At 58.6% G+C, this 15,203-nt stretch overlaps 1 protein-coding gene across 1 annotated transcript; it reads right to left on the bottom strand.

Moving 5' to 3' along the window:
• Nucleotides 1-1,875: 1,875 nt before the first annotated feature.
• Nucleotides 1,876-14,825, bottom strand: TSC22D4 (TSC22 domain family member 4). Its single transcript, XM_003919327.3, has 5 exons — nt 14,231-14,825; nt 12,765-13,795; nt 9,715-9,881; nt 2,906-2,954; nt 1,876-2,523 (listed from the first exon to the last, which is right to left on the bottom strand). Exons 2-5 carry the CDS (start codon nt 13,524-13,526, stop codon nt 2,314-2,316), a joined length of 1,188 nt encoding a protein of 395 aa, XP_003919376.1. The 5' UTR covers nt 13,527-13,795; nt 14,231-14,825; the 3' UTR covers nt 1,876-2,313.
• Nucleotides 14,826-15,203: the final 378 nt, after the last annotated feature.

The raw sequence follows: 15,203 nt of genomic DNA, 5'->3' as shown, positions 1-15,203 counted from the left end.
AGGAGGGAGGAAGGGAGGGAGGAAGGAAGGAAGGGAGGAAGGGAGGCAGGAGGGAGGGAGGGAGGAAAGGAAGGAAGAAGAAAGGAAGGCAGGAAGGAAGGAAGGAAGGAAGGAAGGAAGGGAAGGAGGCCGGGCACGGTGGCTCAAGCCTGTAATCCCAGCACTTTGGGAAGCCGGTATCTACAGATCACTTAAGGTCAGGAGATCAAGACCACCTGGCTAACACAGAACCCCTGGGTCTCACTAAAAATACAAAATACCCAGTTTATGAGGTGAAGGGAGCCTGTAGTCCAGCTAGCACGTGAGGCTGAGGCAGGGAGAATGGCATAAACTGAGGCTGAGCTTGTGTGAGCTGAGATCCCGCCACTGCACTCAGCTCAAAGACAGAGCGAGACTGGCCTCAAAAAGGAAGGAAGGAAGGAAGAAAAAAAAGGGGACCAGGTGTGGTAGCTCACACCTAACCCAGAACTTTGGGACGCCAAGGTGGGAGGATTACTTAAAGCCAGCAGCTTGAGATCAGCCTGGGCAATATAGCGAGATGGTCTCTACCAAAAAATTTAGGCCGGGCACGGTGTCTCATGCCTGTAATCCCAGCACTTTGGGAGGCTGAGGTAGGCAGATTACTTGAGTTCAGGAGTTTGAGACCATCCTGGCCAACATGGTGAAACCCTGTCTCTACTAAAAATTAAAAATTAGCCGTGAGTGGTGGTGTGGTAGGCGACATGTAGTTCCAGCTACTCAGGAGGCTGAGGCATGGAAATCGCTTGAACCTGGGAGGTGGAGATTGCAGTGAGCTGAGATCTCACCACTGCACTCCAGTCTGGGCAAGAAGGGGTGAGCTAAACTCCTGCCTAGCTGGGCATAGTGCCACATGCCTGTGTAGTCCCAGCTACTTAGGAGGCTGAAGTGGGAGGATCACTTGAGCCCAGGAGTGGAAGACAACAGTGATCTATGATAACACCACTGCACTCCAGCCTGGGCAACATAGCAAGGCCCCATCTCTACAAAAATAAAGACAATTAGCTGAACGTGGTGGCACACACCTATAGTTCAGGGAGGCCAAGGCAGGAGGATCACTTGAGCCAGGGACGTGGAGGCTGCAGGGAGCTGTGTTTGTGCCGCCGCATTCCGGGCATCAGAGCAAGACCCTGTCTCAAAAAAAGAAAGAAGAAACGAAGAAAAAAAAAAAGAAAAACCAAAGAAGTTGCCCAAGGTTATGAACCTAGGGAAACCTAAGGAGGCAGAGAGTCACGGACTCCAAGGCAGGTCAGCCTCCTTGGAGGCTGCTGGGGCTAGGGGCCTCCTGGGGCTACATCCGCAGCTCTCGCCTCTTCCCCGCTAGATGGGGTCCTTCTCCATCACTGCTGACTCTTCCGCCTGGGACTGGAGCCCAGGCTGCCAGGGAGGGGCCATCTCACCCACAGGGCCCGTCCTCAGCTGGCCGGGGGTGGGAGCCACGGCGGTCGGCCAGGCCTGGCAAGGGCACCATGTGCCCGGGGAGTCTGGCCCACACCCAGCCCAGAGACAAGGGGCCCATTCAGGGCCCCCCGCCCCGCCCCCAAGCAGCCACCCGGATCCAGCCCGCAGAGGGGACACACTGGGAAGCTGGGGGTGGATCTTGGGCAGCCACCAAAGACCTCATTGTTTCCTGGTCCCCCCGCCCAGCACGTGGGCAGACGCCCCCCCACCCCCAATCCTCGCCTGCCCCTTCCCAGGACCCGAACCGCTGGCTCCCTTCTCCAGTCTCTGTCTCAGCCCCTCCATCTCCCACGCTTTAAACCTCCCCAGTCTGCAAAAGATCTCAGGGAAGCCCCAAATGGCAGGCGCGACCCCCGAGTCTGAACACAAGCAACGAACGAGATGTCAACCTCCAAATTCAAGTTTCTTCAGAATTTTTAATTATTATTATTATTTTAATAACAACCTGAATCCCAGAACTTCCAGATACTGTCCACACTCCCTCCCCTGGGCAGAGGAGAGGATGCACCTCAAGGGAACAAGGTGGGGGTGGGGTGTCTGCCAGGGAGCCTCCAACTCCCCAGGCCGTCGACTGCTGGGGGTCCCATGAGGGAGGGTGGGGGTTGGTTCCCTCCCAGAGGGGGCTCCCTCTGATGCCCCGTCCTGAAGTCCTCCCTCCTCCATCAAGGCTGGGGATGATGAGGAGATGGGGCAGGGGCCAGGGGACCAGGCCGTTACTGAGCCTTGAACTCCTACCCTGGGGACATGGGGACATTAAAGCTGCATAGGAAGAGGGGGCAGGCGGCTGACAAAAGGCCGGGCAGCCCCAAAGGCACATTGTAAGGGAAGGGAGGCTCAGACGGAGGGCCCATTGGGCGCGGAGGGCCCAAGCCGTGGGACCCCCGAGGAGGGCAGCTGAGCCAGCTGCTCCGGGCTGGCCAGGGCGCGCAGCAGCCCGTTCTCCTGCTCCAGCGCAGCGTTCCGCTCTGCCAGTTCCCGGATCTGCTCCTTCAGTACCTCCACCTCCTCCCGGACCGCAAACATGAGGTGGGACTTCACCAAATCCTGGGGGCCCCAGGGACAGGCACAGTGTCAACGGAGTGGGTGCCTCATCCCCTGCCCTGTGCCTCAAGGGCTGGGATGGGAGAGAGTCCCGTGTCCAGAGGATAAGAGACAAAGCAGGGAAGGGACAGGGGGAAAGGACGAGGGGCAGAGGCAGAGTCAGAGCTCAAAGACAGAGATGGGGACCAGCAGCCAGACCAGAGGCTGGGCAAAGTCAAGGGTGCTGGTGGCGGTAGGAGGGGGCAGAGGATGCCCAGGAGCCCAGCAGGGAGAGGGATGGAGGAACTGGGAGTTGGTGTTCCCTGGTAAGGAAGAAGACAGGGCTGGGGCGGAGGGATGGCTTAAGGGGGCTGGGACCTCCTGGGACCAAGATGGCTTCTCTTACCATGGCTTGCTCGATTTTGTTGTCAATGCCAACCAGGCTTCCGGAGCCACTGGAGAGACACAGGAAGGTGAGGGGAGGAGAGGAGGAGCCTTCCCAGGTGCTGGTTTCTTGGACCACAGCCTCCCGCCCACACCCCCCTATACCTGTGACAGTAGAGAATGAGGGAGAGGAGGGTTTTGTCCATCCCCCTGCGGGCTGAGGGCCGCTGCCCAGGGCCTCCCAGGCCCCGGTGGGGCGGGGGCCCAGATGTCCCTCGTATGGGGGACGCACCCCGGGGAGAGCAAGGGGAAGAGGCACAGCCCCTTTTTCGGGGCGGCCCCGGAGCCATCCCCACCACTCGGGTCTCATAAGATGACACCAGGGACTTGACAGAGATCCCTGGCTGGGCCATGCCCAAGGGGAAAGGGTCCTTAGACGCCCTCCCAACGGAGAAGGATGCAGTGAAGGGAATGCCTGGGGGGCTCAGAGCCCCCCGGGGCAGAGCGGGGTCTGGCTGGTGCCAGGCGGGCAGAGAGGAGACAGTGCCTCGGGGGTGCTGGCCTGAAAGATATACACCACCCCCCCCAAGGGCAAGGCCTGGCTGCTATTGGCTCCTTGGGGACACGGGGACCCCCCCTCCCCTCGGCTCCTCGGTGGGCGGGAATTCCCAGACACGGTCAGTGCCAGTGTCCCCTTCTCACCCTGGCACAGATCCCAGAGTGGAGGGGAGGGGGCCGGCCGAGGAAGTCAGCTGGTGGCTGGGCCAGGGGAGGGGCATGGGGCAGAAGCCTGGGTCTGAGAGGGGAGTGAAGGGTGTGAAGGGAGACGAAGGGCCTGGCCCTCGGAGGCCCCTCCCCACCTCTGACCCCATCCTGTCCCCTCTGTCCCTCAAGGCCTTGGGAAAGAGGGTGGAGGTGGCTGGGGTAGGGGGCGTTCTGACGTACTCGTGGTCTTCCATAGATCATGAGTGCTCTACTACCAAAAAACCCCACAAGGCTCACATCATGGGTGACCCTGGGACCTGGCCAGAGGGTCCCTGACTTTCCAGAGAAGACCAAAAATGGGAAAGGTTACCATAGCAACAGAAACTGAGCCCAGAGCCCTAGAAGATGAATACAGCCTAAAGGCCAGGTGCGGTGGCTCACACCTGTAATCCCAGCACTTTGGGAGGCTGAGGTGGGTGGATCATTTGAGGTCAGGAGTTCGAGACCAGCCTGGCTAACATGGTGAAACCCCATCTCTACTGAAAATACAAAAATTAGCCAGGCATGGTGGAGGGTGCCAGTAATCCCAGCTACTCAGGAGGCTGAGGCAGGAGAATTGCTTGAACCCGGGGAGGTAGAGGTTGCAGTGAGCTAAGATCGTGCTACTACACTCCAGCCTGGAAGACAGAGTGAGATCCTGTCTCAAAAAAAAAAAAAAAGGGACAGGCATGGTGGCACACGCCTGTAATCCCAGCACTTTGGGAGGCTGAGACAGGCGGATCTCCTGAGGGCAGAAGTTCGAGACCAGCCTGGCCAACATGGTGAAACCCTGGCTCTACTAGAAGTACAAAAAATCAGCCAGGCGTGGTGGCAGGTGCCTGTAATCCCAGCTACTCAGGAGGCTGAGGCAGGAGAATTGCTTGAACCTGGGAGGTGGAGACTGCAGTGAGCCGAGATCAGGCCACTGCACTCCAGCCGGGGCAACAAGAGCAAAACTCTGTCTTAAAAAAAAATATATCGCCTATGGGCCTGGGACCTGGGTCTGGGGTCTCAGAGGAAGCGAGGGCTCAGAGGAGAGGAAGGGAAGTGAGCTTGGAGATGGGACATTGGGAAGAGGAGCAACAGGGCTTGGAAGAGAGATGGGAGTCCCAGGTGACAGGGTCTGGCTGCAGTCTGGGAAGTGGCCACCAGAGGGCGACTCAGGCCTGGCTCAACAGCCCCCAGGGCCAGGCTCCAGGCTGGCTCCAAGACGCTGGGCTCTTGGTCCCAGAACCTGGCTCTCCCTCAAGCCCCACTCTCACCACCCAGGACCTGCACAGGCTCTTGTGCCGACCTCATCCTCCAAGGCTCCCTCTCCCACCACTCTGGCCCCAGGCTCTTGCCCTGAGGCTCCAGACCTACCCTTGTACCCCTGCACTCTGGTGCTGTGGTGGGATCCCCAGTCCTGCCCTCCAGCCCCCAGCTGGGCCCCGCTCGGAGCAGGGGCCTCAAGGGGCTGCAGGCCACATCCCTGGGCTCCCTTGTAAGCTCTCCCTCCTGGCTGTCAGCTCAGACTCGCTTCCCCGCAGGGGGATCAGCACTCAATTCAAGGTGACCCTTGGATGAGGTCCTGCAGCCAGGAAGGGAGCACAGGGAGCTGGGAATTTTCCATTTCTCATCCAAGCTCTGGGTGCAGAACGCGCTGACAGGTAGAGCAACTAAGGAGGTGACCAGGCCTGAGTGAGCAGGATGGGGTGGGTGGGGGAAGGGAATCTGGGACTCCTGGGGCGGTGGGAGAGGAGAAGTTGAAGGCGGGGTGGTGGGTCTGCCAGCAGGAGGGTCAAAGTAATTTTTGAGCTATTTCAATCAGCAACACCTGAGTGGGTATGGAGCCACCACAGAAAACCCAATACCCCCCCTCCACCACATTACACAGACTCACAGAGACCAAAGCGGGTGGATACCTAGGGATAGGAACATGGGCCCTGCTTGGCGGAGACTCAGGGGTAAAAATGTCAAGTAAGGTGTTCGTTCTCGCCAGAGATAAAGGAATAATACAACAATAAACGTTTGTTGGCCAATAGGTGACTGTCTTCTGTTTGTCTAGCGCCTGAGAGTTTCTGACAGCACTTTCCACTGGGGCTTTTTTTTTTTTTTAAGACTAAGTCTTGCTCTTGTCGCCCAGGCTGGAGTACAATGGCGCGATTTCGGCTCACTGGAACCTCCACCTCCCGGGTTCAAGCGATTATCCTGCCTCAGCCTCCAGAGTAGCTGAGATTACAAGCATGTGCCACCACGCCCAGCTAATTTTTGTATTTTTAGTAGAGATGGGGTTTCACCATGTTGGCCAGGCTGGTCTCCAACTCCTGACCTCGTGATCCGCCCGCCTCAACCTCCCAAAATGCTGGGATTACAGGTGTGAGCCACCGCGCCCAGCCTCCATTGGAACATTCTAACACACACTTCAAGGGACCAGGACTCTGGCAACGCAGGCCTTCCCCTTTAGGACCCCAGAGTGAGGGGTTGTGGGCACTGTGCTAGAATTCTTTGACAGGGTCCAGGGGAGGAAAATAGGGGCTGCTGAGACAGGACCTACCTCCACCACAAGCCCAAAAGCAAGTTTGTGTGGATTAGAAAATGCCCCTTTCTTCAAGACCCTTAATGCCATCTTCCGGAAAACTGTCGTGACTTCCAGCATTGACTGTGATTTCAAATATGAGCAGCACCCCCTGGAGTTGTGCAGTGTGTGACATGCACAGTGGGAGACTTGGCCCTGCAGGACTCTCGGTCCCGGGGCAGGGACAGCCCTAGAAGCTGGTCTTCCTCTTTGAGGGTCAAATAAAACGGCCTCAACATGAAGATGGGATAAAAAGCAGGACACCTGGGAGAAATGGGGAGCCTGGGATCTTGGGGACAGGGGCCAGCCCTGCATACTTGCCAGTGAGTTCAGGGGATCCCCCAGGGCCTAGGCCTGGGACCAGAAAAGTGTCAACCAACTGCCCTGTCTCTATGCTCTCCCGGATCTGTGGTGTCTTTGGGGCGGGGCTGGGGAGGTCAGGGAGGGGGAAGGGGGTTTGGCTCCCTGCCCTGCTTGGGAGAGCTGTCCCTGACTGTCCTAGAGAGAAAGGACATCATAGACCGTTGCCGCCACCTCTTTGCTTGGGACACAGGCATCCCAGTAGGATAGTGGAGAAAGTGGCTTTGGGGTTGGACCTAGGCTCCAACTGCAGTCCAGCCACTTAAACTAGCTGGGTGGCCCTGGGCAAGTTTCTAAAATCCTCCTGGCCAGGCATGGTGGCTCATGCCTCTAATCCCAGCACTTTGGGAGGCCGAGGTGGGTGGGTCACCTGAGGTCAGGAGTTTGAGACCAGCCCGGCCAACATGGTGAAACCCCGTTTCTAGTAAAAATACAAAAATTAGCCGGGCGTGGTGGCAGGCACCTGTAGTCCCAGCTACTCGGGAGGCTGAGCCAGGAGAATCAGTTAAACCTGGGAGGTGGAGGTTGCAGTAAGCCGAGATCGTGCCACTGCATTGCAGCCTGGGACACAGAGCAAGACTCCATCAAAAAACAACAACAACAACAACAACAACAAAAAACCCTCCTTCTCTGAGTTTCAGATACTTCATCTGGCAAGTGGGAGAACGGAACTGCTTTTTAGGATTACAAGGGATAAGGCAGTACCGGACCCAGGGGAGGTACTGGATAAATAAATGTATCTTTTCTTTCCCAAGTCCCTGGGATCCATTCCCTATAATGCCTGGATCCCGTAGGCGGGCCACTGCCCCCACCCCCAATTCCTTCCATCCACTTCTTCACACTTAACCAACTACCTGCCACCTGCAAGGAGGGGACAAGGATTTCCAGTCCCAGGGCATGTGAGCATTCTAGATTCACCTGCACCCTCTGTTCGCCCATCCCCAGATTCAGGGACTGGTCAGGCATCCCCAACTCCCTCCCTGTGATCCAGGCACTGAACATCTCGGCCCACCTTCCCTCGTAAGAGGGAGGTCCCAGGCCACTGGGACCCTGTTCTGCCAGCTCTGTGTACACCAGAAAGGAGAGGTGGGGTCTACACATCCCATTCCTAGGGGGCAGGGGGTGGCTCAACCCAAACCCGCCGGCTTGGCAGGGTGGGGCTTGAGGGGCTGGGCTGGGACAGATCCCCAAGAGCCTTGGAGCACAGCAGGGTGAAGTGGAGGCTGGGAACCGGACCGGTCAGATTGGGGTGTGCAGGGAGGGGGTGGGACGGAGGAAGGCAGGGAGGGAGGGGACGGGGAAAGACGGAGGCCTCAGGAGGTTGAATCCTCTAAGACAGAGACAGCAGGAGGCTGGGCTGTGAACTCAGCAGGGGTGGGGGAGGGACGGGGAGTCCTCTAGCCAGGGAACCTCCCAAGTGGGAGAGGGAGAGGGCAGGAAACGCTGAGAATAGCAGTGATGGGGGCAGGTGACTCTGCCAGCCCTGGCCGACCTCACACCTCGCACATTCCTGAGAGTGGGAATGGGGCGTGCAGGAGCCACCGTGTCCTGCCCAGCCCCGCCCAGCCCCGCCTAGCACTGGCACCCTTGCCCTCCATCACACCAGCTCCTGGCCACCCCCTTTGCCAGGTCCCTCTCCTCCCCGAGGCTGCAGGACCCTGTCAGTGGTGGGCTTGAGTACCTGATCCCGGCGAGCGGCCCCGGATCTGGGGAGGATAGGAAGGAGCAACTCCCATCTGGAATAGGTCCCTCAGGCACCCACTCACCCACTCTCGAAGCCCCACCCCCAATTTCCTTCCAAGCAGGAAGTCCCTCCCCTTGAAAACCTCCTATGGAAGTCCCACTCCTCCCTCCAAAAGAAAAACGGTGACTCCCCAGCCCTTCTGCCAGGTTCCTATCAGTCCCCGGCCAGAAGCAGGCAGCCTGGCTATCTCTGACTCACGATTCTGGGCCCCCCTTTTCAGCTTGCTGACTTTCTTAGGAACGGTGACACTTGGCCCTGAAAACCCACCCAACAGAGCACTTTCCCCTAAAAGGTGAACCCCAGAAAGTCGCTCTCTGCAGTGCCGTCCCTGCCCCTTTGCCATTCCTAGCTCTGACTCTGTTCCTAGCTGGCCCATCTTAGGGACTCGCTTTCTGGGTTCTAGAAATCCTAGGATACTAAAGTAGACCCCGTGGGCTATCGGATGTCACAGTCCATACGTGCTGTTAGGGAGTCCCAGTCCTTCGTTAGGAGAGGAAGAGGGAGATGGAAGGAACTGAGACGAAACTGATTTCCATTCTTTTTCAGTTCTTTTTTTTTTTTTTTTTTTTTGAGGCGGAGTCTCGCTCTGTCACCCAGGCTGGAGTGCAGTTGTGAGATCTCAGCTCACTGCACACTCTGCTTCCCGGGTTCAAGTGATTATCCTGCCTCAGCCTCCTGAGAAGCTGGGATTACAGGTACATACCACCACACCCGGCTAATTTTTGTATTTTTAGTACAGACAGGGTTTCACCATGTTGGCAAGGCTGGTCTTGAACTCCTGACCTCAGGTGATCTGCCCACTTCAGCCTCCTAAAGTGCTGGGATTACAGGCATGAGCCACCATGCCCAGCCTACTTCCTTTATATATATGTATGTGTGTGTGTGTGTGTGTGTGGATATCTCTATATCTATATATATATATGCTATTTTATTTCTTTTTCTTTTTAGTGATGAGGTCTCGCTACATTGCCAGGGTTTGGTCTTGAACTCCTGGCCTCAAGCAATTCTCCTGCCCGGGCCTCCCAAAGCACCATGAGTACAGGCGGGAGCCACTGTGCCCCAGCCTGATTTGCTATTCTGTCTAGAGCACGCATTTGCCAGTGGGTTCCTGGGGTTGGCCAGATGATCTCTAAATCTGCAAGAGCTCTGGAATCTGACAACAATGAGTCCCTTCAGAATCTAAAAAAGTCTGTGACCTGACAGTTCTGAGCCAGGGAGTCCCACCCAGCCCTCTCCACAGAGAGGGAGTGGGTCCGAAATCATCTGTGTGCAGTGGTTATGCCCAGGCCAGGTTTCTCTGTCTAAGAGTTCCTCTCCAAGTTCAACCTGGGGGAAGGATGCCTACCGGGCAGTTTCTCACAGCCATCCCAGGTGCTGGGCAGGGAACCTGAACCCCACGCCCCACCACCCCACGAAGCCCACCTACCTATCATCATCGCTGTCTAGGTGACCACTGATGGCCAACATGGAGTGGGCCAGGCTGAATTTCTGAGCTGCTACTGCTCCGAAGGGGTCTGGAGATTTGTGAACCAGGCTGGCATCGTGGGCAAAGTAGAGGGCCGGGGAGCTGGGGCGAGAGTCGAGTGGGGGCACCTGGAGGCGGAGAGGTAGGAACCATCACGTGAAAAGAGAAGAGAAAGGAATCAGCCGCCTTATAACTTGCCTATTAGCCTTCCGCCCTCTCCACCTCTCTACTCCCTTTGGAGGACCCGGGAGTCCTGTCCCCACAGCCCTTCCCTTCTCCAGCTCTGGAGAAGGCATTAGGCAGGTACTAGAAGCAAGAAATGGGTCAACCTGAGGAGGAGTGGTGTATGGGACATTACAGAGGGTCTCCCAAGTGGGAGGAGCGGGGGACTGATGGAAGAACCGAGAATAGACTCCAAAGTCCCTGCTCCCCCTGGGCCGGGACCCTAAACAGAGGCTACTCAGAGTGTCTGCCTTCTTTTATGTTTTATTTTATTTTTTTGAGACAGTCACTCTGTCAGCCAGGGTGGAGTGCAGTAGCACAATCATGGCTCACTGCAGCCTCGAATTCCCGGGCTTAAGCGATCCTCCAGCCTCAGCCACCCGAGTAGCTGGACAGTTACAGCGCGCACCACCGTAACTGGCTAATTTTTTATTTTTTGTTAGCACAGGGTCTCAGTATGTTGTCCCTGCTGGTCTCAAACTCCTGGGCTCAAATGATCCTCCCGCCTCAGCCTCCCAAAGTGCTGGGAGAATAAGCCACCGCTCCCAGCCTGTGCCTTTGCTGGAGTCTCGCTCTGTCACCCATGCTGGAGTGCAGTGATGTGATCTTGGCTCACTGCAACCTCTGCCTTCCGGGTTACAGTGATTCTCCTGCCTCGGTCTCCTGAGTAGCCAGGACTACTGGCGCCCGCCATCACACCTGGCAAATTTTTCTATTTTCAGTAGAGACAACGGGGTTTCACCATGTTGGCCAGGCTGGTCTTGAACTCCTGACCTCAAGTGATCCTCCCACCTCAGCCTCCCAAAGTGCTGGGATTATAGGTGTGAGCCACTGCACCCAGGCTGCCTTCTTAAAATGACTCCAATGTCACCTCTTAGAGAGGTATTTCCCCATCATTCACTGGTCCACTGAACTGTTTCATTTTTTTTATAGCACCTAACATTATCTGAAATTAAAGTATTTATTGTGTCTCTCCCCGGCTAGAAGGTCAGTTTGCTCAGTAGCTATTTGTAGAATGAATGGATCCTCAGAAACTGCTCCTCCATCCCCTCACCCACCCCTCACTCTCGCCTCCCCTCTCAAACTTCTCGGACTCAGGTGGAATTCTGCTCCTGCGCTCTGCCCTGGGGTTGGCGGGGGCTGGTTGTGGAGCTGGGGGGAGGCGGAGCCTGGGCGTGGACCTGCATAGCCCAACAGGCGCTGGGGGCGGCAGCAAAAAGGGCGGGGGCGACAGGAACATGACAAGACGCCTCTGTGAGGCCCCGGGAGGCCCCAGCTTCTCAGAAAAGCCAAGAACAGAGAGTCCAGGGTGGTTAGAGGGACAGAGCAGAGGAAGGGGGCCCAGGTGGTGTCCCCTGGCCATTCTCCACCCCTCCCTTCTGTTAAGAGGGAGAAGAGGCATGAGGGGATGTGGAAGGGAGACAGACTTTTGGGCAGGGAAATAGCAAAACAGTTACGTGCAAACAGCAGACCGTCAGGAGGTGGGGGAAAGCTGGGGAGCAGGGGGCACTGGAGAGAGACAGGCAGGGTCTGTGGCCCCAAGAGAAGCTCAGGCCAGGCAAGGACAGAGAGCAGGGAAGCTGGAGGCCAAGGGGGTTTGCTTTGGAAGAGTCTGGGGACAGGACAGGAAGAGAAACAGCATCTTCTCCCCTGGGGTGGGTGCTGAATGCAGGAGTTCAAGAAGAGTTGGGCGGGGAGGGGGTGGGGAGTGGTAGGAAGGGGCGTCACGAGAGACGTGAGCTTGAGGCCAGGAGGGGGTTGGGGGGAGCCAGTCCTGACCGGTCCTGACAGGACCCAGACATCCAGTCCCAGGTTATTTTTATACTGTGGTTTGTGCCCAAGGCCAGGAAGGGGAAAGAGTTCGCATCCTCACACTCCCTGCCTTTCCCCAGCCCTCCGAGGTGTTATATTCTCCCCGCAGGACAGAAGTATCCCACCCTTTTGTCTCTGGCTGCTCACCCCCACCACGGGGACCCAGGCATGCTGCCCTCCCAGCCCGGACTTGTTCCTCTTTTGGAGACAGGAAGGAGAAAGAGTATGGGACTGAACTCCTTCTGGGGCTTTTCTCTCCCACTCCATGGTGGTCACCCTGGAGTTATCAATCACAGAGAGGCTCAGATGGAGGGAGTTGAGACAGACAACTGGGGGGTGAAAAGGATCAACCAGCAAGCCCCCTCCCCATCCCTGAGAGGTGTTCCCCCCACCCAATTTCTCAGTGACACTTGGCCTACAGCAAAGCTGGAGGTAGGACTGAGATGGGTGGCTGGGGGAAAAGAAAGACCCCTACATTCAGGATGGGGCTGCAGTGCAGGGACTAGCAGCGCGCAAGGCCTACCTTTTACCTTTCCTCCCCAAATCCTGGCAGCTCCTCCCCCAGAGACCCAGCTACCCAGCTGAGGCCTCCACCCTCATCACCTAGAGGCAGAGGGGCTGAGACCAAGACAGAAGAAGGCCTGGTGAGGGGGCCACATATGCTATAGGCTACATGAAGGCCAAGACAGAGAATCAGAGGCCAGGGAGAAAGAGAGAGGGTGCAGAAAAACAGGAAGGAGGCTGAGACAGAAAATGAAGGAGGAGGAAGGGGCTTCAGAGTGACCTGGCAGGCACAGAGAAGAGGGCTGTCTGATCTGATAGACAAGTAATGGAGGAGGAGGGGGAGGGGGAGGGGAGGGGAAGGGACGGGAAGGAGGAGGGGGAGAAGGAAGGGGAGGAGAAGGAGTGGGAGGAGGGAGGCCCAAGATAGAGGTTAGGCCAGGGCTGATGGGCGAGCCCTAGAACCCAGGTCTTACCTGCCCCATCTCCTCTGGAGCACCCAACTCCATCCGCAGCCGCATGTCTACAGCTTTCCTCCGGGACAGTGGAGGGGTCCTGGTCCCTGAGCCCCCAGCCTCCGCGTCCACCCTCAGAGAGGGCAGGGGCGTGGCAGCCCGGGATGTGCCCGCACTCTCACCGGTCCCAGGCTCTGGGGGGCGCTGCTGGGGTGGGGAGGCCGACAGTGGGGGTGTCTCCGCCTTGGCTTTGCCGGGCACCACCAGCTGGCCCAGTCCCCCAGTGAAGGAGCGGGCCTGAGGTCCGGGAGAGGTGGGGGGTGGACGGAGCCAGGAGGTGGGGCCCTGAGACAGGCCTGACTGTGGGGTGGGGGTGCCCAGGCCGAGGCTGGCCAGCTCCAACCTGGAATCCAAAGATCTGCCCCCGGCGCCCCCTGAGGCCCCTCGAATTCCCTCCAGGAGTCGGCCGAAGCTGTGGGGCTCCAGGTCTCGCTCATAAACATCCACACACGTCCAGCGACCACGGCGATATGGCTCTCCCAGGCCGTGGGGCAGCTTCACCACCCGGAAACGGGAGGAGGGGGCCCCAGGTGGTGGGGAGCCATTCCGGGGGGTGCCCTTGCCCCCCGGATCAGGGCTGGGCTCCCCACTGGGCAGGCGGGGCAGGGGCCCGGTGGGGGGCTGTGGAGTAGGCGGATCTGAAGTCCCTGGGCTCCCCGGGCCCTCATAGTCTGTGGTGACGCTGGTGATTTGGAAACTACTCTTCTTCTTGCCCCCGCTCATGGTCCCTGGGGCTCAGGGCTGGGCCAAGGTTGGGGGTGGGTTGGGACTCCTTGAAGGGGCTCAGGCACCCCTGGAACAAGGGGGCCACATGGTGGGGGCATCTGGGCCCCTGGGGACGTCTGGGTCCGACATGGCAGGAGGGCCTGGTGGGAACCCGGGGTGCCTGCTGGGTGAGGGGAGAAGAGGAGAGGGGAGGTGGCGGGAGGGGGGAGCACGGGCAGGTTTTTCCTGCTGCTGTTGCTGCTGAACTCCAGAGCTGAGTTTGCAAACTGGAAAAAGAGGGAGAGAGAGAGTGTGTGTGTGTGTCTGTGTGTGTGTGTGAAACCAGTGGGCAGGCCACCTCCGGGGCTTCCTCTCCGGGGAGCAGAGTGGGGGAAGGGGAAACCGTCAGAGACCCGGAGACAGGCAAGAGATGACAGAGACCAGGGCAGAGGGGACCAGATCCAAAAAGGCGCTCAGAGTAGGAAGAGGCAGATGAGTCCCAGAGTTGTGCATTTCTCGTCTGAGATTCTGACTCAGGGGGCGGGTATTGTCCCAAGAGCTTGGACTCCAGGGCCTGGGAGAACCGGGGTGAAGCAGCTCCCCAGCCTGGCCCAGCCACTCAGAGAGACCTCTCCTGGGCCTCGAGCCCACCCCAGCTCCCACATCCCTGGGGCAGGCCCTCCCCGGCTACCCCCAGCGCCCCACCCAGCCCCGAATCCTACCTCTGGGGCCTCGGCCACTGATCTGAGCCTGAGGGTCCCGGCGCCTAAGAGGTCGGGCTGTGCGTTCCCTGGGGCCTTCTGGCCACGGGGAGTGGCGGGGCACGCAGGCGGCGATCAGAGGTTGCCCCGTCCTCTCCGGGGGCCTCAGCTCATCCTGCGAGGCATCTCCGAGGAAAGTTTGCTCTCCGGAAAAGAAGGAACCTGCGGCTCCTCCGAGGAGCCCAGGAGCGGCCGCTGAAGCCCCAGGGGTCTGGAGACTGATGTGGGAGAGGGCGGCCGAGCCCCCCGCTGCTCCCGGTGGCAGCCAGCGAGTGGGTGTCTCGAGTCTCCTCCCGCGTGGCCCCGCTGGGTCCGTGTCTCCGCTCCTCCGCTCCCCTGGGTCTCTGCCTCTCCGTCTTTCTCTTTCTGAGCTGTTGACAACCCCCACACCAGGAAGTCCTGCCTCCTCGGGCCTGCTGACTGCTCCTCTCCTCCTCCTCCTCCTCCTCCTTCCCCTCTTCCTCCCCTTCCTCCTCCCTCCCTCCCTCCTGGGGCTTCCCGCCAGCTGGCCCGGGGCCAGGCCTGCCACAGCCGCTGCTGTTGCAGTTGCTGCAGCCACTGCTTAGGCTGCTGCTCCTGGGGGCCCCAAACAGACTCTCTTAACCCCACACCTGCCGGGCCCAGCCCCACTCTTGCAGGGAGGGGCTGCAGAGGGCGGGGCTCGGGGAGAAAGGGGAGGAGCTTGCAGGGAGGCGAGGGATTCCCTTACTTGTAGTCAGTTGCTGCCATTGGCCTAGAGACACACAGAAGAAACGGAAGGCACAGGCCGGGAGATGTGCTGGATGCCCACCCAGAAGTGCCCAGTCCCTGCTGTGGGGCGGCTGTGGCTGTCATTCTCCTTTGGTTTTCACAGCAACTGCATGAGGAAGGTACTATTATTCCCCCCATTCCTTATTTTTAAAAGTGGATTATTGCCGGACCCCGGTGGTGGCTC

Source organism: Papio anubis, chromosome 4 (genome assembly GCF_008728515.1).
Source record: "Papio anubis isolate 15944 chromosome 4, Panubis1.0, whole genome shotgun sequence".
NCBI lineage: Eukaryota > Metazoa > Chordata > Mammalia > Primates > Cercopithecidae > Papio > Papio anubis.
The sequence above is the reverse complement of the archived record's forward strand: the minus strand, read 5'-3'. Positions and strand labels throughout refer to the sequence as shown.

Excerpts from the sequence above, each read along its gene's own strand:
- TSC22D4 (XM_003919327.3), bottom strand. The coding sequence starts at position 13,526 with ATGAGCGGGGGCAAGAAGAAGAGTAGTTTCCAAATCACCAGCGTCACC. Across the intron at positions 9,882-12,764 it reads CTCCAGAGGAGATGGGGCAG|GTGCCCCCACTCGACTCTCG; the intron begins GTAAGACCTGGG and ends CTCCGCCTCCAG. Across the intron at positions 2,524-2,905 it reads ACAAAATCGAGCAAGCCATG|GATTTGGTGAAGTCCCACCT; the intron begins GTAAGAGAAGCC and ends TGGGGCCCCCAG.